We start from the raw sequence: 22,766 nt of genomic DNA on the forward strand, positions 1-22,766 counted from the left end.
GATCAATACCTCTATACAATTGCTCTAAAGAACAAGATCGCTTCATTTAAGATATAATTGGAATTCCCTTTAAGAGAAAGAAGAGGTTAAACTGGAGAAGAAAAAGCACAGCCACATTTAATAGCACTGCTCCAGAGTCTGCAACTGTAAATGCACAACAACCCCAAAGATCAATATTTGTTCTACATTTTAAAATGCTTGATGCAAGGCAGAGACTACTGCCTGTGCATAAGTGAGTGAGATAACATAGGAAAACACAAGATGACATTTTTAAGTAACATCTAAAGATCAGGATGATCACCTACCTGAGATTAAGGGTCAAAAATAAAGTATAGCATTTGATATATATCCTTAATATTTTTATTTGTACGTCTGTTTGCAAGTATACCAATTTTAGGGAGGCATTGCAACATGAACTTTATACTGCCTACCTTTATTCAAATGAGAATATACAGTAAGATTGTGACTGGAGACTATATCCCCAGAGCTACAGGGACATGAAAAATAAGACAACACAAAACAAAAGAGACCCATATTGAAGAACTTAGGGTGTTTTGGTATAAAAATGTTCATCTTTGGAACCAGGCAAACTTGGAAATGAATATAGTTGAGTGCTAATGCAAGTCAATGACAACGACTATGTGGGGTAGATTACTTGATTTCTTTGAGTTTCTTTACCTGTGAGATAGCAACCACAGTCTACAGTGTGAGTGTGTGTGTGGGGGGGTGTCAATAAATAATGGCCAGTTGCCTGTTTTTGTAAATCAAGTATTATTGGAATACAGCCATACTTATTGTCTATGGCTGCTTTCTGCTACAAAGGCAAAATTGAGAAGTTGTAACAGAAATTGTATGGCCTGTAACATCTGAAATGTCCTTTATAGTAATCATTTGCCAATCTCTGGTCTGTGAGGTTGCACTATGGACTAGAAATTGTTTAACATAGTGCTTGTACAGGTAGCTGTTTCCCGAGATCATTATTCAAGCAAGGGGGGAAAGGTTAAAGTCATACAAACTTGTATGACAGAAACACACAGAAAATGTTTCAACTGCCAAATCCTGTTGGTCAATGAACCCTTAATCATCTGAGAAGAAGCTCTTATCCAAAGTGCTTCACTTAGTTGACAGCAAAGATCTTAAACTGTTCTTTACGTAAAAATGATGCAGGATAAATGCAAATTAAATGGCACTGAGATACCATTTCTCACCTACCAGACTGGCAAAAAACTCAAGTCTGACAGAATATGCTGTTGATGAGGCACTGGGGAAAGAATTACTCTCATGCACTGCTAGTGGGAGAGCGAACTGTCAAAACTCTAAAGAGTGAAACTTGGCAAAATTAGCAAAATTCCATATAAATTTATCCTTTGTCCTTGGGACTCTAATTCCTAATATATCTGGCAAAAGCACAAGTGTGCACAGGGTATTCATTATAGAGTTTTTTTTGAAGAGCAAAAGACTGGAAATGGCCTGCATATCCACCCATAGGGTACTGGGAAAGAAGAAGTTAAAGCAAGTGGTTTGTGATCCATTTTCCCCTGACTACTAAGGAGACACTGGGGTTGACGGAAGAAGGTGAGTGACCTGGTTCAGGCCCTTGGTAAACATATTAACTAGGTCACTGGGCAAATAGATTAATTAATTAATTATTTTTTCTTTTGCTAGGAAGAGAGTCCTCGTCAACAGAATGCTTCAAGCAGGACAGAGCTGGTTTAAGATGTTATAATAAACAAATCTTCAATCCATAGACTGATGAGTTATGACTCTCTGGAAATGGTCACATGAGCCCTTCAAATTTCTTATGCATAAAACTAGACATGTTGCAAAATCAAACGCTTCCTCCTAAGTGAGGGACTTACAAACCTCAGTAGAAACCTCAACAGTCACTCTGGGCCAAGAAGAATAGATCTGGTATGACAAAGCACCTGAGGAGCCACAGGGCTCTCCTAGGCTTCTCCTTACATTACCAGTGTCCTTGGGCATCTGAATCCATAAAATTATTAGTAAAGCTTGATCCCTGATGTGACCAACCTCATCCTTTGTGTTGGCTCATCCACACAGGGTGATGGAGTAAAGAGTACCTATAGACACTGATGGGGGAATGATCTCCACAATATTTAAAGTGTAGAATCATGTATATAATTTACCACTCTTCATGCAAGAATAGGGTAAGGACACAAATATACATGAGTACTGGCTTGTACATGTGAAAATAAACAGCAAAACATTAAACCAAAAGCTAATAAATACAGTAACTATAAGAGAAAGGCATGGGGCCCAGAGGAAGGGGAGGCATGTGACATTTCTCTGAAAACACTGTACACATATAAAAACATATAATTAGTACTTGGAGATATATAAATGCTATGTATTCATAAAAATGAAATTTTAAAAACCATTCAAATTCAAAATGTTCTGAAACAAATAAGCCATGTAACATATAAAAATTAGAATATAATCACATAGAAGAAAAACCTTAAGCAGCTTTACTTTTCATTCTTTATTTGTACATCCTTAACGTAATGTAGAATTAAGACAATGAAAACTTTATTCGTTTAATTTATTTATTTTACATTTTTTTTTTTTGAGAGAGGGAGACAGAGAGCATGAGTGTGAACAGGGTGTAGGGAGACACAGAGGGAGAGGGAGAGAGAGAGAATCTTGAGCAGACTCCATGCCCAACACAGAGCCTGAGGCAGAGTTTGATCTCACAACTCTGAGATTATGACCTGAGCCAAAATCAAGAGTCAAACATTTAACTGACTGAATCACCCAGGCATGCAAAGACAATGCAAAATTTAAAGGCTTCATTTAATATTCTTATTATGAATGGTAATATTAGTATATTATTTAAAAATATAGAGGGGCACCTGGGTGGCTCAGTGAGCGTCCAGCTTCTGCTCAGGTCATGATCTCACCATTCATGCATTCAAGCCCCGCATAAGGCTCTGTGCTGACAGCTCAGAGCCTGGAGCCTGCTTCAGTTTCTGTGTCTCCCTCTCTCTCTGACCCTCCCCTGCTTGCACTGTCTCTGTCTCTCAAAAATAAATAAAAAGCATAAAAAATATTATAGACAATATTTCATATTTTTATATACAACATATATTATGTATGTACATTAAACTGAAATAAGTTTTGTTAAGAACCAAGATGTTCAGTGAAAAATAAAATAAATACAAATATAGTACTAGAGATGTTAAAAATTCTGCAAGCCTACATTTGATTTGGAAATAATGTATGAATTTATGGGGTTTTTTTTTAATTAAAAAAAGTATTTTCCAGCTCTAACATGTACTGAAAAAAACAGCCTGGAAACAATGATGGTCCAGAAATGATGGGCATCCCAACTATTTTGATTGTGATTTCAAAATACCAGTCTCCACGAAGAGAACAGGGCTCCTCGGAGGAACGGCTGACTCCAGGCTGGAACACTGGATGGGCTCGTGCAAACAGCTGCACTAGAAACACGGGAACATAAAAGACCAGCGGTCCTGGGTCACAAGGACAAAAACCGATGTGAAGTTGTTCCCAGTGAGTGAAAGGGAACATAGAGAGACACTCCCACAAACAGAAAAATCCAGAATGTGAGACATTCTTCCAGACAGCTGACCTGGCTTCTTGATAAGTCAATGTCGTGAAATCGGGAGGGAATGTTATCTGTGATGTAACAACAAACAGGAATGTGTGGGCTTCAATCGCACCCTGATTCAAATCAGGATCTTTAAGATAGCATTTCTGAGATGGTCAGGAAATGAAAGCATTGATGCCAAGGGCTTATTTTTTTTTTTTAAGTTTACTTATTTTTCAAAGAGAGAGAGAGAGAGAGAGAGAGAGAGAGAGAGTACAAGTCAAGGAGAAGCAGAGAGGGAGGAGACAGAGAATACCAAGCAGGCCCTGTGCTATAAGTCCAGAGCCTGAGTCGGGGCTACAGCTCATGAACCCCAAGATCATGACCTGAGCCAGAAGGCAAGAGTCTGATGCTTAACCAACTGAGTCACCCACACCCAGACTTCCTGCTATGAACTTATTGCTATTTGCATTTGGTATGATGGTATTATGATTCTGGAAGTAAACACCCATTTTTTTTTTCTGGAGATGTATCTTCAACTTATGTAGGGACAAAATGACACGATGTCTAAAGTTTTCTTTAAAATAGACCAAAAAAAATAGACAAAAGAAGTATTATAAAATTTGGCTGAAGCTGGATAATGACTTTGCTTATGTTTGGTGTTTGTCATAACACAAAAGAAGAATCCAGAGAAAAATACTTCAGGAAAAGACTTGACACAAAATGGAGAAATGACATGATTTCCCACTCTCTGTTGTAAGCTGGCCCGTGAGATCCATCTATCTCAAGCCAGCCTAATGCAATAATAACCTTCAGAATAACCTACAAGGATTTACTAGGAGGCCAATAGCAACAGTGCTAATTTTCAGTTGAAGTTTAGGTAGAGAGAGAAATAAATCTTTAAATCACATTAAAAATGGTACAGGAAATGCCACCACAGTTAGTCAACTACTCTCCCTTGTTAATGGATAAATGCGTTTTAAAGTAGTTTATTATTTCTCTAAGCACTCTGTCGGCTTGATTAATACACATAAAAACACATTTCCAATATGATAAAAAGAACTAGTCAAAATCTTCTTTTAGAGTAAAAAATAAACTAAAATCACTTTTCTCTATTCCAATAGTTGTATCGACGTGGCAAGCTCCATATAAGACACAATGGGAGAGATCTGTCACACAGGCTAACACTCAGTTCCAAAGCAGGTCGGTGAGTAACATTTTTAACCCTACCTCTACTTTGATGTCATAGTAAGCCCATTTTGTTTTCCTTTGGGGAGATGCTGGTGTAGGGCTGCTTTTAGCTAAGAGTGACATGATCTCAGCAGTGACTAAGATCTAACAATTTTGATGATTGGGAGATCATCAATATACATTTCTTTGTGCTAAAACTATAGAACTAAAAGGACATGTGTGGTGATAAAGATAGAAAAGAGCAAATGACTTCTCATAATTCTCCAATTAGATGCTGTTTCCTGATTTAAGAGACATTTTCATATAAATTCCTCCATTTGATCTCCACATTCACCCTGTGTGCTGGCAGAGATTTTATAATTCAAAAGGCTACTTTGAATTTTGGAAACAGAGGCTCTGGGGGCAAAATGATGACTTCCTCATGGGCACAGCGTCCCTATAGTAGTGGTTAGACCGCTGATTTACCATCAGTAAATTACTTATAATGAAACAGTACAGAACCAAAATGTAAAGCCATGCTAAATGCTGTTTACCTTTCAAAGCCAATCTGCCGAAATGTCTTTTCCCATGTTGAGCCTGTAAACGAGACGAAAGAACATATTTCATTGATGAACCACAAGCATGCAGTTAGTTTTGTCCTGTTTTTGCACACCCTGGTAGATATTTGGTTTTACAGTTAAATGGGATGAGTTTTCCCTCGGACCCATTGTTCCCCACCTCCAGTCCCCAAATGGCCTTTTAGAGAACATTCCACATAAGGAACAATGGGACAAAGATCTACTTCCCTTCCCTCTGTTTATGCAGCAGGCCACAAAATCATTCTCTAAATGTCTGAATGTCTCAGAATAGTAGGAGTAAAACTCTCCTATCTAAATTAATGCAACAGCATCTTGTAAGTTGTACTCTGTGAAATGCAACTTTTGATTTCATGTGGCACATGGAAAGCAAGATGGCACTCTCAAGGTGCAACTCATTAAACAACAGGCCTTTATCTCACCAGTGTTGAAGCACAAAGGTGAACAGTTCTTTCATTTTAAAGCTAAACATTTAAATCAGCAGTCTCTTGAACACAAAAATCATTGTTTCCTGTGACATGATTTAAAGAGTAGTATATCCAAATCCATAAAAGAACGGCTGTGTTTAAAAAAGATTTTCTATCATTTTTTTCATGTAATAAATCTTCCCTACCTTATAGGAACTTGACAGATGGAAGAGTACTAATTTTTATCAAAGACCACTTTAACAAAAGCTTCATTAATAGAAGTTAAGGGTTTGTACTAAGCCATGGTGTGACACTTTACATGAGTCTGTGGCAAATACATTTTGAGTTCAGTAAACACCTGCCTAGCCCTACATTCGTGAGTTACGCTTTGCATTAGTTGGTATTTTTTTTTAATGTTTATTTAGTTTTGAGAAAGAGAGAAACAGTGCGAGCATGGGAGGAGGTGAGAAGGGAGACACAGAATCCGAGGCAGGCTCCAGGCTCTGAGCTGTCAGCACGAAGCCTGACATGGGGCTTGAACTCGTGAACTGTGACATTATGACCTGAGCCAAAGTCGGACACTTAACAGACCAAGCCACCCAGGTGCCCCAACTCCTTGTTAATCACAGCAGATAATTACCGCCTTTCTGTACAATTGATTTCTACAAATGAGAAATGGGAGATTCAACACAGGGTCTCCAGAGGTAAATAAAGTCCACCCTGTTTGTTTTCTCCCAAATCACAGTTAACTAAGATGGTACTGTATAGTTCTTGAGAATTCTGCCTCAGATGCTTTACTCAGTGTCTCCTAGGCCTTAGGCTTTCTGGAAAGGTAGGAGATTAAACAGTAGTTCCCCTGGGCCCTCTCTGAGGACTGAGTCCCAAGGGAGCATGAACATGATGTGTGCCTTGGGTTCATCTACTTGGTTATGATGAAGCATTTTAAACAAGTATTACACTTAATAAAGGACTACATTTTTGTTAAGAATTACAAACACACATGCACACACACACAGATTTAAAGCAGATTCAGGCTTATCTTTTTGGATGAAGTCATTCTTATCCGATTGAATTCCAGTATGCTTTGCTGAGTAGAAGTAGGAGCCATGGAATTTTAGTTAAGCAGTCCAGGAATGTCCATGATTCCTGGTCCAGGAGAGTGGGCCCATATGAATGTCATCTGTCCTGCGAGTCACAGGCAAGACAATTCAAATTCCCTATCTCAGGAATCCCTGGAAGACAATTATCCTGCCCCTGAGATACTAGCAATTAAGACCCTGGAAACATAAAAGAACCTGAGTCAGAAACCACATTGTATTCAGACAGCTGGCAACAGCCTGGTCCAAACAGAGAAGTGGGAAAGATCAAGAGTCTCCTGCCAAGTAAGAACCAGACAGTCTGAGCTCAGACCAAGTGGGAAGGGTCTAGGGGAGGCTACAGGGGTGTGTAAGGGGGTCCAGAAGCTATGCTCCTTGACTTGCTTCCAGTGAGAAACAAAGCACCTTTACATTTTTTTCTACATTTTCATTTTTTCCCTAGATCTGCTGAGTGCATTTCTAATTTCATTTTTTTAAATAAATGTTTAAGAAAATAGATGCAGGGGCACCTAGGTGGTTCAGTTGGTTGAGCGTCTGACTTCGGCTCAGGTCACGTGCTTACTGTGGGAGTTCGAGCCCCGTGTTGGGCTCTGTGCTGACAGCTCAGAACCTGGAGCTGCTTCAGATTCTGTGTCTCCTCCTCTCTCTGGCCCACGCACGATCATGCTCTGTTTCTGTCTCTCAATGATAAATAAATGTTAAAAAATTAAAAAAAAAGAAAATAGATGCAATCCATTATCAAGGTAAAATAAAAACAAATGACTCTGCAATACTGCACTATCAGGCTCTTGAAACATGAATCTTTAGTTAAGAAATAGGTTCCAGGGGCACTGGGCAGCTCAGTCAGTTAAGTGTCTGACTTCAGTGTAGGTCATGATCTTGCAGTTCATGAGTTCAAGGCCTGAATTGGTCTCTGTGCTGACAGCTCAGAGCCTGGGGCCTGCTTTGGATTCTGTGTCTCCCTCTTTCTCTGCCCCTCCCCTGCTCACACACTCTCTCTCTCAAAAATATATAAACATTTAAAAATTAAAAAAAAGAAATAGGTTCCATCTTCACATTTCTTAGTGAAGTGAACTCACTCAAATAAGCAGAACAAAATAAGAAGTTTTTGGTGCAAGACTCCCAGTCCTCCTTGGAATAAATTTTCTTCAGCCACTCAACCAAGCACAACAGAGATGGTAGAAAAACGACCTCTTTCTAGTGGCTAGACATTAACTTAATTGATACTTTGAGCATCTTACATACAACTAGCATTCATCATCGTTTGTTATGGATACTCTACTATAATCATCTTAATATGTTAGCTATAGGACTGAATATATTAAAATATGGTTTCTGGCCTCCCACACCATATACCCTAGAGGTTTGGGTTTTTATGTCTTTTGTGAGCACTTAGTCATGATGAAATGAGAAACACACAATAAATGAAACAGACATATCCAGATCCCTCTGGCACCAAGAATATTTTTGGCAGCTCATTATTCAGTTGTTGGGGAATTCTTTTAAAGCCATTAACCGTGTTTTACATGGTAAGGTAATATTATTCTCCTTTGCCCAAGCGGTCCAACAGGGAGAGAGAAAAGTAGGGAAAACAAAAGTGGTTGGCAGACTTCCTGGATTCAACACTTTTCAAATGAGATTTATAATATGGAGAAGTCTAAAACATGTTCCATTCTTCAGGGAAAGCAAAGGACAGCAACAACAAAAAGAAAAATACATAGCATAGAAAATCAGCTACAAGGCCTAGAGGGATTTTTCCTTTCAGATTATAGATGAAGTCAGAAACAGTGAATTACGATTCTTCACTTCTAAAAACTGCCCCTGATTGCACCAACATCCAGCAACAGAACTGAACTCCGGAACGGGGTACACCAGTGTCCAGAAGCTGCGAACAAACCAAGACTCAAGGCCATTGTGTCTGTACAGCAAGTTCCCACATCCATGCTGTCTGTGCCCAAGGTTAACAAAATGCCCTATAGCATCCTGCACACAGACATTCCAAAGGGGCACCACCAGGCAGGGGGGTGCAGGACACTTCGTCCTCGAATAAATCAATCAACAATCGCTCCTTTACCTCTCACCCCCATTCTCCTATTGGCCTCTGAAGATCCAAGCTCCTGTTCTTTCCAAAGGAGAAAGAAGTTATGGAAACTTCTTGTCTTGGGAACTATCTTTTCCAAGCCAACAGGTGGATTCTCCTGGGGCTCCCTGACCCATGAGGCACGGAAATCTAGATTTGGGGCCCCAGAGTCAAAGTTCTGAACTTCTTTACTCACTGCTTTATCATCCTTTGGGGGCTGTCTTCTTGCCTTTCCTTCCTTCTTCATTTTCCTTTCCTTACTCTCCTTGCTATCATTTGTCTCTCACCCTGCTTTGACTACAGTATGGAATTCAAAACAATTTTTTAAGTCTACAGAGTTCTGTGTGTCTGATTATTAATTTTAGAAGCACGTGAGAGCCTCCAGTAGAAGGCATGCCATCAAACACCTTCCCACATGACTTGTGAGTTTCCAAAACTATGTTAATTCTGCTTAGCACTCAGCGTGACCTGCAGGAGTTCAATTTATACAAATACACATAGACAGAAGGCCACATGCCCATATGTAACCTGAAGATGATGGGACAGGGCTGATTAATTTTTACTTTTTCTAATTTGTTTATTAGTAGTAGTTTAAAATCTCAGGGCTGTGCCCATTGTTTGAAATCAGTCATCCAAGTTCCAGGGATTCCAACAGGTCCCTTTCAGTTTCTAATTTTCTGTTTTACATAGACATCATGGAACATACAAAAATCTCTATCTTTCTGTCATACATTCGTTACTCACTTTATTATCATGATTTCTCAGCCATTACTTTTATTAATCACTCTTTCAATTGGTTGCTCAATTTTTAATACAAAAAGAAAGTAACATGATTTTTCCTACAGACTTCATAATGCAGTGGTAGACCTGGTGGCCGCATGAGGCAGAGATTTTCTTCTCATTGAACAGTTTTAGACCAAGTATGTCTCAGATGTTGAGAGCCACTTGAACTTCGACCTACACCTCTGCCTTTTTTCAAAATAATTAGCAGTAAAGGACTAATAATTCGTAGAAGTGGCAGATTTTTGCCAGCACATTCCTATAAAAATGGAAGTACTTTTTACATATTGCAGGGGCTTCCAGGGAGCTGAACCTGGCAGCTTGGCAATCAAACAAAAAAACCAGGAAATTATACAGCTTATAAGTTTTCTGATGGAAGCTTCATTTACATTATTTTTTAACTTTTCAGAGATGTTCACATCTATGCTACGAGTCAAGATTTTGCCATGCATCTAATGTTGAACGCAATATGACATTCTAGGAGAAAAACAGATTCTTCTCAACTGGCCAGCAGTAACATTTCACTTTGCAAATATGAAGATGCTCTTGCATTGAATTGTAGCTAAAATCTATTAACCACAGAAATGTCTGTTCTAATGAATGACATGAACCCAACTAATACAGTTTTCCAGCCACTGAGCATACCTGTAGCACTTTGGGTTCAATGGAAAGATCTGTAAAAGTTTTTGCATCTTAATTCCCAGATGAGATTTGTTATTAATTGGTTAAAAGTCATTGTAAAAGATAAAGATAAGAAAAAAAAATTCTTCATCCTCCCTTATTTAATAATTTTCATATTAAAATACATATATTTCCTAAAACATAATATTCCCCTCTACCTAATACTCTTGTAATGCCCATCAACTCCTGAACATCCTCCCTTTATGTACACAGTAAATGTCATTCAGTTGCATACTTTGGTTTTCATTACACTTACCCTTTGTCAGTTCTTTTTATAATAGGTCTTAATTTTCCATTATCTAGAGATGATTACTCATGAATGCTAAGGGTCGGGATTCATCATTCTCACAAAAAACATGGTGGCATATATAGAACATATGAACAACAGTACGTTTTTCAAAACAAAGGACTTAATTTTTTCCCTTATCTATAATACAGCTGACTCGAACAATGTGGGAGTTAGGGGCACTGACCTGCGTGCATTTGAAAATCTACACATAACTTTTGACTGCCCAGTAACCTAACCATTAATAATCTATTTCTGACCAGAAGCCTTACCGATGACATTAACACCTATTTTGTATGTTGCCTGTATTCTATACTGTCTTCTTACAATAAAGTAAGCTAGAGAAAAGAAAATGTTATTAAGAAAATTAAAAGGAAGATAAAATACATTTACAGTACTATACAGCCTTTACCAAAAAACATCCATGTATAAGTGGACCCGGCAGTTCAAACCTGTGTTGTTTAAGGGTCAACCATAGACCATCACAAATCATGAAAATACTTATAATCTTTTATTTTTGCATAAACACCTCCCCACACTAAGACTCTCACATTCATACCTGTACATATAAAATAAGCGACTTCCTGTTTTGAAACCTGTTTTAATCACTTAGTAATATATAACTCTCTCCATGTCAATAAATATAGGCATGTAACCATTTTAATGTCCATATAGTATTCCAAAATTTTTCAAAAAAATATAAGTCCTTATTAATATGTTATATCTATATTTTTGCTAATAACCATAAGCACCTTTTTATATATATCTTTGAACATTTGTTCAATTAATACTTAAGACAAGTTCCTCGAAGTAGAGTTAATTTGTCATGATCTATGCATATATATTAACATGTATTAATATGCACTGTATATATATGCTACATATTAAAGTATATGCATATATTATGCATACATGTGCATAATATTTGATAATATTAATAAAAATTACCCCCAAATTTTATTCAAATACTTGTAATTGATTGAATTCCTTTTACTTTCTATAAAACATTTTATTTTAACTTACATTTTCATAATTAGTAATGAAATTAAATAACATTTCCTAGGTTTTTAAGATTTTAATATTTTCTATTATGAATTGCTTGTTCACACTCATTGCCCATGCTCATTGCCCCTTTGCCTATTAGATGTTCATCTTTTATCCTACTAACTTATAACAACACTTTATATGGTAGGGTTCATAATCACAAATATGGTATGTCTGCAGGAAATACATTTGCTTTTTAGGTTAAAAATTTGAATACCTAATTGTCCTATTTTCCTGAACAGAACTGATAAATGTTTGCATTATTCATTAATTTCTTTCATTTTTAGCTCCTTCAGTTTTTCAATTTACAAGTTTGTTGCCTCAGTAGGTAGGAATAAATATTACATTTGTTTCTTCGTATCCAAGTATCTCATTTCCAGCAGGTTTTGAATGAGCATAATACAGGTTTCATGCTGTCATCTGAGCTGACTGATCAGTAAGCAACAAAATCCATTACCAATATTCATTCTTTGTGGAGACTAAGACTAGCCTATTCAGACATATTCAACAAGTCTATTCACAAATATGCCACTCTTCTCTATGAACGGAGGGTGTTATAGCACTATGAAAGATTTTCTTTTGAGATAGTATCTTCAAAGTACTCTAAAATGAAATGTAGCTCCTAAATAATTAATTCCCTCATAAAACAATGGGATTTTAAAATTAATTGTTGACAACAAAATTTCTTGGTTAAGATTGGATCTCGGGTGCCTGGCTGGCTCAGGCAAGGGAATGTGTGATTCTTGATCTCGGGGTTGTGGGTTTGAGTAATCTATACACCCACATTGAGTGTATAGATTACTAAAAAAAATAGAATCTTTTTAAAAAAAAGATTGGATCTGATACGCAGTCTGTGATGTCTCCTGTACCAAATTCCAGGGAACACACATACTTGCGTGCACACACACACACACACACACACACACACACACACAGTAAATCTTTTTTCATGGATTCAAGAGGAACTTTCACAAGTAGGTCAACTGAACTGAATTGTGAAACTCAGCAAGTAGTGTTCTGTGCATCTGTTTCCCATGGAAACCAAACAAACTAGTCAGCCCTTGGGAAGGTAAAAGCATGTTTCATTCTCTTCCCACCATACTCTCCCTGATCCAGAAATACAGATCCATATAGAACAGGAAGTGTTAGTTGTGCCTTCCCTGCACTGAATGCCTGAGGAGACCAGATTGCTGGCCTTGTCATTGTCACCCGCCCCCTGCCCTCCCCTGCCCTTCCTGCCTCCCAGATCTTTCCACATACATTCCGATCCTCAGAAACAATTGACAACAGGAGTGTATGTGTGTGTGCATGTGTGTGTGTTTGTGCACATGCACATGTGTGGAAAGTGATTGACAGAAGGTAAGGGACCCCACTACCTCTGCCTCAGTGTGTTTTGGGGCACATAGTCCTCATGAAGGAAAAGTTATAGGAATACATAAGATCTGAAAATACCTGGAAATTACCCAGCCTGAGAACCAGAAACAGCCTAAACATGCAATGATTATAAAATGTTTGTATGTACTATTATATGATGAATACTATAAAATTTAAATGTTAATAGAAACTGATGAGATAATGAGACTCAGAACCTTTACATAACTGAACTGAAATGGTAGTTGATATGACCCACTCATTCAAATCCAGGTTTCCATGATGCCAAATTATTTTTGCTGCTTCTTCAGCAAAAGTGTTTAGAGACATAAGATCATCAGGGATGGACATTGGGAGAAATTAATAATTTTTAAAGAGCAATTTCAGAAAGATGACCCAGTTAAGAAAAAAAGAAAGTAAATGAATATGAAAAGAGGAGAAAGAAGGAATCAAATATACTAGAGGGACCAACTTTGATACGAGGGCATTTATGTATTTTAGCTATTGGAGAAGACCGGGGAAGTGTGTAGAAAAGTCTCAGTAGAATTACACAAAAGGGCCTGCGAAAGGGGGTGCCTGAGAACTACGTGGTCGGTCAGGAAGTGGAGGCGGTGAGGGCAGACTTCTTTTAAAAGCCAGGCCTTTTTCAGGTGGGGAGGGATGAGAAGGGGGTGGGAGGAGCCAGGCCAAGGACAGTGTGGCTCCTTCAGGTTAAGCCGTCTGGAGATCCTAATAAACTAAAGTGAGGGAAGTGGGGTGAGCAGAGGTCAAAGACACAGACAGGAAGGACATTGCCAGATTCCTCAGTAGCCAGAAGAGAAAGCTCTGAGCAGGCAGAGGACTCTGAGACCACAGGAGACAGACGAGGGGAATCTGTGGACTGTGTGTGCAGTAGGGGACACGCAGGATGCCAGGCAGTTCACACAGCACTCTTTAAGGAAGAAAGGGAGCAGAGAATGTAAGTAACAGATGCACAAAAAAGCATCCTGGTTGATTGCCTCCTTCGAGAGCTGCAGACACTACACATCCATATATAGGTTACTTTTTTCAGGGAGTGATATTATTCAGAACACTGAAATTATACAAATAAAGCTATCTGCTTTAGACAAATGAGAAGATACTTAAGGATCTGGCCATGTTCTTTATTATGAAGAACAACCTTTATTGTGGAAAGCTTAGAATGAGGGGCTACCTCTGAATTGGTCCCGTGATATGCTCTGAAATCGACTTTAGAAATAAAATAATGTGTCAGTTCCTTAGTTCACCTGAAACTCTTAGATGCTTGCATAAAATTCTATCCTGCTCATTCTTAAAGGAACTGCATGATATGGCTTGACATAAAAATTTAATGAGATAAAGATCTATAGGGAATCAAATAATGAATAGAAAATCACTAGAAAGTGCTAATTGTTAAAATTCAAGTCTGCTATCCACCCATGAGGGTGTTCAGCTCTGAGGAATGCGGTGGGTCACAACATCGTGAAAATTCACGAGCAGCCTATTCGAGGTGCGGCCTGAGTTGTAGCAGGGACCAAGTTAGAGTCTCCTTAAAAAAGGCGTCAGGAGCCTGGCAGTCTTGGTCCTTATATGCCACCACATCTTCCTCAGTTAATATTTAAATCATGTGTCCTTATTTTCTAGGCCTCAAATATAAAATTTTATATTTCATAGTCAATGACACACAGCTTTTCTCCTTTCTTAAAGAAGCCTGCTATTTCATATACTTTGGACTCACCAACGATGCTAATTTCTCTCCATTTCGGAGTGTCATTTTCCTCTCAAAACCAAAGATGAAGTATCCGAAATTTCAGCAGGGCCAATAGCAGTAATGCAGCTCCAGCAGCAAAATAACTTTGGCCTTGATTCCTTTCACAATACCTATCACAGTCAGCTATGACGCTGGCAAACTCACTGTGGGTCTCCAGGTGGGTCAAGGCGGCCTGCAATGCGATCCACAGCATCTTCGCACAAATCTGATGAATACATGTATTCAAAGCATCTGCACAGTTTCTGCCACGGGGTAAGTGGTAGATAGCTGGTAGCCGCTACTAATACAAGGCTCTTGACTAGCATTTCAGTGTACGATGTCACAGTGCAGGCAGTGCTCGGGAGCCTGAGAACCTTAATTGCACAGAATAACCACAGCCCAATTTCTCCTCATACACACACACACACACACACACACACACACGCACACACTCAGATTTCAACAAAGGCATGCATTAAAATGTGTGCCAATAAGCTTCCGCATTTCTCTTTTTAATATGGCGCATCACTGTGCATTGTGGTTGGTTTCATGGCACCAAGTTATACATCCTTTTCCTTTTAGTTCACGTTTGCCAAAACTCTCCTAAAATTATCTTAGGAGAAAGGCACAGAATGCGTATTTAGGTTAAACCCATAAATAATTTTATTCGTTTAAACTTAAGCACTTCAGAAAGAGCTTACCAAGCATATAAAAGTATTCAGATTAGTGTTTATGAGGCTGTTCCTGAAAGATACACGTGAGAACATGAATTGCGTGTGAGAGATCTTGTCATTTCCTACGCTACCGGTCCCAGGGGTACGCCACCCACGCAAAATAGGTGGTGGGATAATGAAACGCAAGGCTGACCCGTGAAGTCTTTTTAAACACAACTGTACTTTCTCCACTAAAAATGCACTTATAACTTCTGAGAGAAGGAAGAAGAAAACAGAGTTATTTCAGGTTTCTGATTTGCCAGTATTTATAGAACATTGGCAAGCATCTCAATCGAGGATGCTTAGTTCCGTAGGATGAGGATTTTCACTTTTATGTTCCTTTGGGCGTCTTTTATAACATTACAGTTCTTTTGTATGGTTTGTGGCTTTCTTTACACTAGCTACAAACTCCCCATTGCCAGAAGTGTATGCCAAAGACTGATGTTCACTTGTAAAAATTAAATAAACACTGGCAGACATTTTGATAGCTGGAAATTTTATGAAAAAGAAAAACTTATGAAGCATATGTAGCTTAAAATTGCAATAGCAGCAACTGAGTTCTTGTTTCCTCTGAGCATGGGTCAAATATAAAGTGCAGACAAAAGACCATAATACCTATTTATAATATGGAGTGCTGGGAAACCTATAGTTCCTCATTTTCAAGACAGTTGCTATAAATTTTATGCCATAAAATGTTTAATGTATGCACAAAAATCTCCTCTCACTGTCATACACTTAAAAATTTTTATTTCAAGATTACCTTATTCCTGAGAACAATGTATATTTCTAAATGATTCATTCTGTAATTATTTTAGTTATCTTTGCTGTTAAATGCCCGATATTATCTTTGGGTTAATATCATGGTAATAAAATGCACTCATTATTTAATAATACCTGTGAAAACAAGTGAAAGTAAGATATTCATTCAGTTTAATCAATAGGCTTTATGAAGCCCTATTTCATGCTAAGCAGTGGTAGCAGAGCAGTAAACATGAGTCTTATACTTACTGGGGGTGGAATAATAAAAATCATCAGGCTATATACATATACATCCGTATATGTACATGCATACTATAGAGAAGATAAAGAGGAGAGTAGGGTTAGGGAGATAAAAGTGCTACCGATTTAAAAAGATAAATCCTTAAACGGATTTAAGGATAAAAGTGCTCATTATATATATGAGGGATTTATTTATAATGAAGTGAAACTTTGACGTTTGCAATTTTTTTTGAGCCACACTCAAGGTGGGTGATGAATCGCAAAATAAAGTGACTTTGTAGTGCCCTTCCTTCATTCAAAGTGAGCCACATCCTCTTCAACTGGCTGCCAGTTTTACTTAAACACTAATACCGATGTTTTTCATTTAAGATATTAGGAATTATGTCCTCAGGATCTCCTCTCTGATTCAGTTTGCATTTGAGGGTAGAGACCTGTAATGGGAAAGGTACAGACAACAAGTGTCTTCCAATGTCAGCTTGAATGAGGATGCACGAGTTCATGGTATGACCCTCAGACAAATTTTGTTTGGCTGACCACAGCCTGGAGAGCAGGGGTCAGCTGGAGGTACCGGGGAATTAGGAAGAAACCTGCTCGGGGCAAGTTCAGGGTCTCTTCCTAATTCCCCAGTCAGTAGCACCATGTTCACAGCCTGGAGTCCCCCATGGTCAGGGTATTTATGCCAGGGAAACTGGTGAATACTACAAAGCAGGCAGTTTTCCTTGAGCATCCGGTTGAATGTCAAATCCCCTGTGCACCACAGATTAGCACCTGGAAAGGCTCAATTCAATCAGGCAGATGGAACATGTTAAAAGAGGGGGCTGTGAAAATCTGACCCCAGTAAATCAGCTAGAGAGGAATGCAGGTTACAATGAACCCAAATAGGTAGAAATCTCCATAATTCCGATTTCCATTTGATGATAAATTGTGCATTTTCCCCTCCAACACTCTGCTTTTAGGAAAAAAGAAATAACTGAAACAAACTTGAAGCCAGATTTAATTAAAAGAATTGAGTCTGGGGTATTTCCTGCACCTTCAGCAAATACCCCATCCTCTCTCCAGGATCAGCTTGCAAAGATTAACAGCCATCATGATTTGAGATGTTCTTGCTGGAGCAGGAAGACAAGGGCCTCATGGGAAGATCTGCAATAGCAGGAATCTACAAGGCTAACTATTAGCTGACTAGAAAACACAAACTGGACACCATGGAACTAGTCCTTGTTTTTCCTGAGGTCTTACTGGAAACAACTAAGTACAGTCTGACAGCTAAACACACATGCCACTCCACACAGCACTCCTCTATTCTGCTCCGGTGAAACAATGAGAGTGTTTTCCTCCTGGCGATTTTTTATTTAGTAGCCACCAGGAAGGAGGGGCAGGTGTGTGCTTGCCATCTGGGTCACACACAGGAGAAGGAGGCAAGCTACAAACTTCCTGAATGTCCTTCCTGTGCATCCTCTGTTCTCCCCAGAGACTGGTAGCCACTTTTCCAAGTATTGTTATCTGACTCTCTCAGACGTCACGACTTTTTCTTTACTTTTTTATTTTTTCCAACGAGACCCATTTCGAAGCTTGAGTTCTTGGCTCATACAAGCATCGGTGGGGGTTCTCTGTCTCCCACACAAAAACTTGAAACTGGTTAGATGGGGAGCTTCATGGGGAGTTTCCAGGCTCCAGATAGGGTAACTTAGGCTCCGCCCCCCCACCTCCCACCTTGGAGGCCATGGGGAGAAACTGATGTAAGACAGGTCTGGAGCAGCCCAGCCAGGGGAGCAGACTTCAGACTTCAGAGTTGTGCTTTTTACTGATAAATACTGTGAACACTACATTCGCATTTAGGAATGTCTGACTAATTTCTTGGCACAAAGTAGAATCCTTGAGTTTTGAATTTGAACCAGTTGAAAAGCAATCAATACACATTTAAAGAATGCAGCAAATATCAGACATTTTAAATGTGTTTAGATAGATAGATATCATTTTTTCAAATTTGAGGTATTTAGTAGCACCTAAAATGAAGGGCAAAGCTTTCTTGGACAAACTACAGAATTTTCCTGTCTCTCTGTGGTTTTCCAGTAGTCCAGCTCAAATCAAGCCAGACTAACACTTGCAGACGTCAGCTTTTTTAGGGGCTGATAACTATAGCAGGCTTCCTTTGTTTTACTGTATACTCTCTATGCTTTAGGTCAAATTGGAGACATAAAAACGACACTTTTAGGGGAATAAAATGTTTATGATGAGGGCAGGAGACCAAACCCTGAAGAACTTAGACATGGATTAATGTATTTAGTCTAGGGAGGATTCAAAATTTTGTAAACATCCAGTTCCTTAATAATAATACCATACCTTCACATGGCAACAGCATTCCTAAAGCAGCCTTTCAGATGTGACTTCACGTAGAAGAAATAAGGGCAGCTCACTTACAGACCAGGAGGACAAAGTTGCCTCATTTGCTAAATGATTTCTCTGTTTCACCACATGCTTCTCACTTCCCCTTTGAGGGGAAGGAGCTAGGGTTTTACTTTATTTTTTAATCCTTAGTTCTTAAACTGCACCTGGCACATAAATACTATCAATAAAAAATGAAAAAGGGCTATTATAAAAGATTAAATGTGATAAGCATGGAATAAATGATTTCACAAGTCCCTGGTCATAATGCCATCACGTTCTGGTCCATGAGGACAGATTAAAACCAGGAGACTCTTCTAGGATCCAGCATCATAATAGCCAAGAGTTTCCCTTATTTATTAGTGACCTAAAGAGGTCTGTGGCCACCTTCCTTAGAGCATCCATTTGTCCCCTCTGTCATTGGCCAGAACCTCTCTTCCCAGGCCGTAATTAAAAGCAAAGGAACATTTGCAAACAGCCCTAGGAAGCATCTGGGATAAAAGGTGCAGAGTAAGACAGGCCTGGTTGCAATGTCTCAAAGCTGAACACAGCCCCTCCCTATTTTGCAAAACTTTTACAACACTTCATCTTTATCCCTGTCTAATGGTTTAATTCAGATACGTTAACAGGAAGAGAAAAAAAGATTCTTTTGGTATTAGTGCTGACTCAAAAAGATTTACAGCACCTTGCTGAGGTTTTGGCTGACTGTAGCCTCCCAGCTGCTGTTGAAAAGATATCCATGCATCACTCCTCATGTAAACATGCACAGCGTTAACCACAGCTGCCATGTAAATTAGAGCCACAAAAAACATCCTTGTTTATGTGATGAGGTGGAGCATCTCAACTGACTGCCCCGCCGAAATATAGAGCTCAATAAAAGAAGCTCGAAAAAGGTGTGATACAAGCTGCAAATGGACGCTCAGGGACAGCACCAAGGCGTTCTGGTGCTGTGTGAATGGGGACTCTCACGGCACGCTGCCCTCCGCAAGCCAGTTCAGAACCGTGCAGAACCCCCGCAGGCACCAAGAAGGTCTGAATGATTTTCACGGGATTTCTACACCTGTTCCTGCATCTTCAAGTAAGACTGGAAAATTTGAACCAAAGAAGGAAAAGCTCTTACTGATTGCTGCGTGTAAATGATACGTTTTTGCATTTCAGAAGTTTCACATTTGGGGGCCCTTCCAAGTAAGGCACAGGTAGGTCGCTGGCCACACAAGCCTTCACCTCTGAGGAGCAAGGAAGTAGAACATCGCAGGCCAGGTGCTGAGGGGCGACTGTCCCCACCGCTCTCTCAGACATCATTCACGGCCAGCCCTTAGGACAGAGGCTGCGAATCTCACCCATAAGTTTTTAAAGCTCTTCTGCAGTGTTTAAAGGAGTTTGACACAAACTGGTAAATTGGATGGGATGTCACAGTAAACATATCTTAACCCGAGGGGTTCTTGAGTATACAAAGTTCTAGTGGCTTCTTAGCTACGGGTGACAAGGGGCACTAATGTTTACTGAGTCCCCAGTATGTGCATGGCTGGACCTACACTGTAGGGTCACAGGTGCTTCTTCAGATTCTTGTTATATTTTGGGAAGAATAAGGTTATAACTCTAAGATTCTGTTTCAAAAAAATATTTAGGGAGCTATTAAAGATAAAATTTTGGGGGCATCTGGGTGGCTAAGTCGGTTAAGCATCCAACTTTGGCTCAGGTCTTATCTCACCATTTGCGAGTTTGAGCCCTGCATTGGGCTCTGGCTGACAGCTCAGAGTCTAGAGCCTGCTTTGGATTCTGTGTCTCCCGCTCTCTCTGACCCTCTCCTGCTTACACTCTGTGTCTCTCTCTCAAAATTGAGTTTTATAAGCTCAAATGTGCCTTGATTTTGGAGGAAGAGGTGTTGGATGTCCCTATAGGTAATCTATCTCCTGAAAGCATCACAGTGTGATCTTCACTTGATTTTTCTCAGCCATTTTAGTTTAAAACAGAGGATAGTTTATTTTAATTTTTTTTAATGTTTTATTTATTTTTGATACAGAGAGAGACAGAGCATGAGAGGGGAAGGGGCAGAGAGAGAAGGACACAGAACCGGAAGCAGGCTGCAGGCTCCAGGCTCTGAGCCAGCTGTCAGCACAGAGCCTGACTCGGGGCTCGAACCCACGAACGTGAGATCTGACCTGAGCCGAAGTCGGAGGCCCAACTGACCGAGCCACCCAGGTGCCCCAGAGAATAGTTTATTTTAAATTGTAGAACTTCACACTTACTACCCAGAAATCCAGTGATAAAATCAAGAACTCCGGTATATAACTGATTAAACAGAAGTTGCTTGTAATTTGGGAAGGTCTGAGGTATAGATTTCAATTGAATTATACTTCTTTTTCTTTCATCTTTATTTATCTGCCATCCAACTATCTAAACATATATTTACATACATACATATATAATGGGTTCTAGAATTTAAGATTCCCAAAGGATCTTTCCTTATAGTACAGTATATATTATACATTTCCTTATAGCATGAATGTATATTCATTTAAATTATTATTTACTTATTAGTAACCCCTCCATCCAGAATTTAACCATTGTTAATATGTATATATCTTTCTGGACTTATCGACCTGTCTGTGTGTGTGTGTGTGTGAGAGAGAGAGAGAGAGACAGAGAGAGAAATAGAGAGAGAGATAATCATATGCACTGCTATATAATGTACTTCTCTTAACTTCATGGGGTAAAATGTGACCTGTTAACACATACTCTTAAATTTCCAGTACATGGATGTATCCTATTTTAATTTGCTTGTTCTTTTGTTATAGACATTTAGGCTGTTTCAATCTTTTCTTTTTAAATCTTTTTTATTATTACTAAATTATAAACAAGATTGTGAGTGTAGTCACCCCTCTGCATATTGTTATTTATATCTATATATATCTCTATATCTATAACTATATGTATGTATGTATGTATGTATCTATCTATCTATCTATCTATGTACCTATCCTTAGACAAAGAAAGAGCAAGATCATGGGTATGTTTACATCTTTTAATACTTTAACTGAAAATTTCCTCTGAAAAATCACATTAATTTACATGTCAAACCATATTATATTAATGATAGCTGACAAGAATTTTGGCCTATAAAAACAATTTCATATGACTCTATATACCATAAACATAACTTTTTTTTTTAAACTTTAAAGACCCCATTTCATGAATATATCCAGACATTTGGAAAATATGAATGGAGCAGCTTCTGCACACTAAGCATTATCCCCTGCGTATGAAGCAGGGAACATACAGTGTATGCTTCTGGCCTATTTGCAGTTTATAGTCCAGAGCAAAAGAGATGCAATAAAGACAATTATGTGATTAAAAATTACAGCAAATTTTCAGAAGTTGAAAAAAAGGTAGAGGAGAGAATACTTTAAACTGTGAGGGGAAGGGGCATTTTTATTTTTAAAAAAATTTTAATGTTTATTTATTATTGAGAGACAAAGAGAGACAGAGCATGAGCGGGGGGGGGGGGGGAGGGCAGAGAGAGAGGGAGACACAGAACCTGAAGCAGGCTCCAGGCTCTGAGCTGTCAGCACAGAGCCCGATGCGGGGCTCAAGCCCATGAACTGTGAGATCATGACCTGAGCTGAAGTCAGACGCTTAACTGACTGAGCCACCCAGGCACTGGGGAAGGGGCATTTTTAAGCAGAGCAGACAAGGAGTGGGGGGAAGACCTTCCAGGTAGAGAACGAGATGCAGAAGACCTGGAGCAAAGTTGTCTATTAGCACCTTTGAGAACTTGCTGAACAAAGGTCAGAAGGGCCAAGAAAGTGGTAATTGAGGGACAAAGCTGCAGGCTGCAATGTGGG

The 22,766-nt window shown here is 39.0% G+C and overlaps 1 protein-coding gene across 1 annotated transcript in view; it reads right to left on the reverse strand.

Annotated features, from left to right (window-relative positions):
• PIEZO2 (piezo type mechanosensitive ion channel component 2) overlaps positions 1–22,766 on the reverse strand; it is a 444,879-nt gene that overhangs the window by 223,523 nt on the left and 198,590 nt on the right. Inside the window, exon 7 of the mRNA XM_029922540.1 lies at positions 5,293–5,335. Within this exon, the coding sequence (XP_029778400.1) occupies positions 5,293–5,335 (43 nt within the window). The remainder of the gene's footprint in view (positions 1–5,292; positions 5,336–22,766) is intronic.

The sequence above is a fragment of the Suricata suricatta genome, chromosome 14, assembly GCF_006229205.1.
Source record: "Suricata suricatta isolate VVHF042 chromosome 14, meerkat_22Aug2017_6uvM2_HiC, whole genome shotgun sequence".
Taxonomy (NCBI): Eukaryota; Metazoa; Chordata; class Mammalia; order Carnivora; family Herpestidae; genus Suricata; species Suricata suricatta.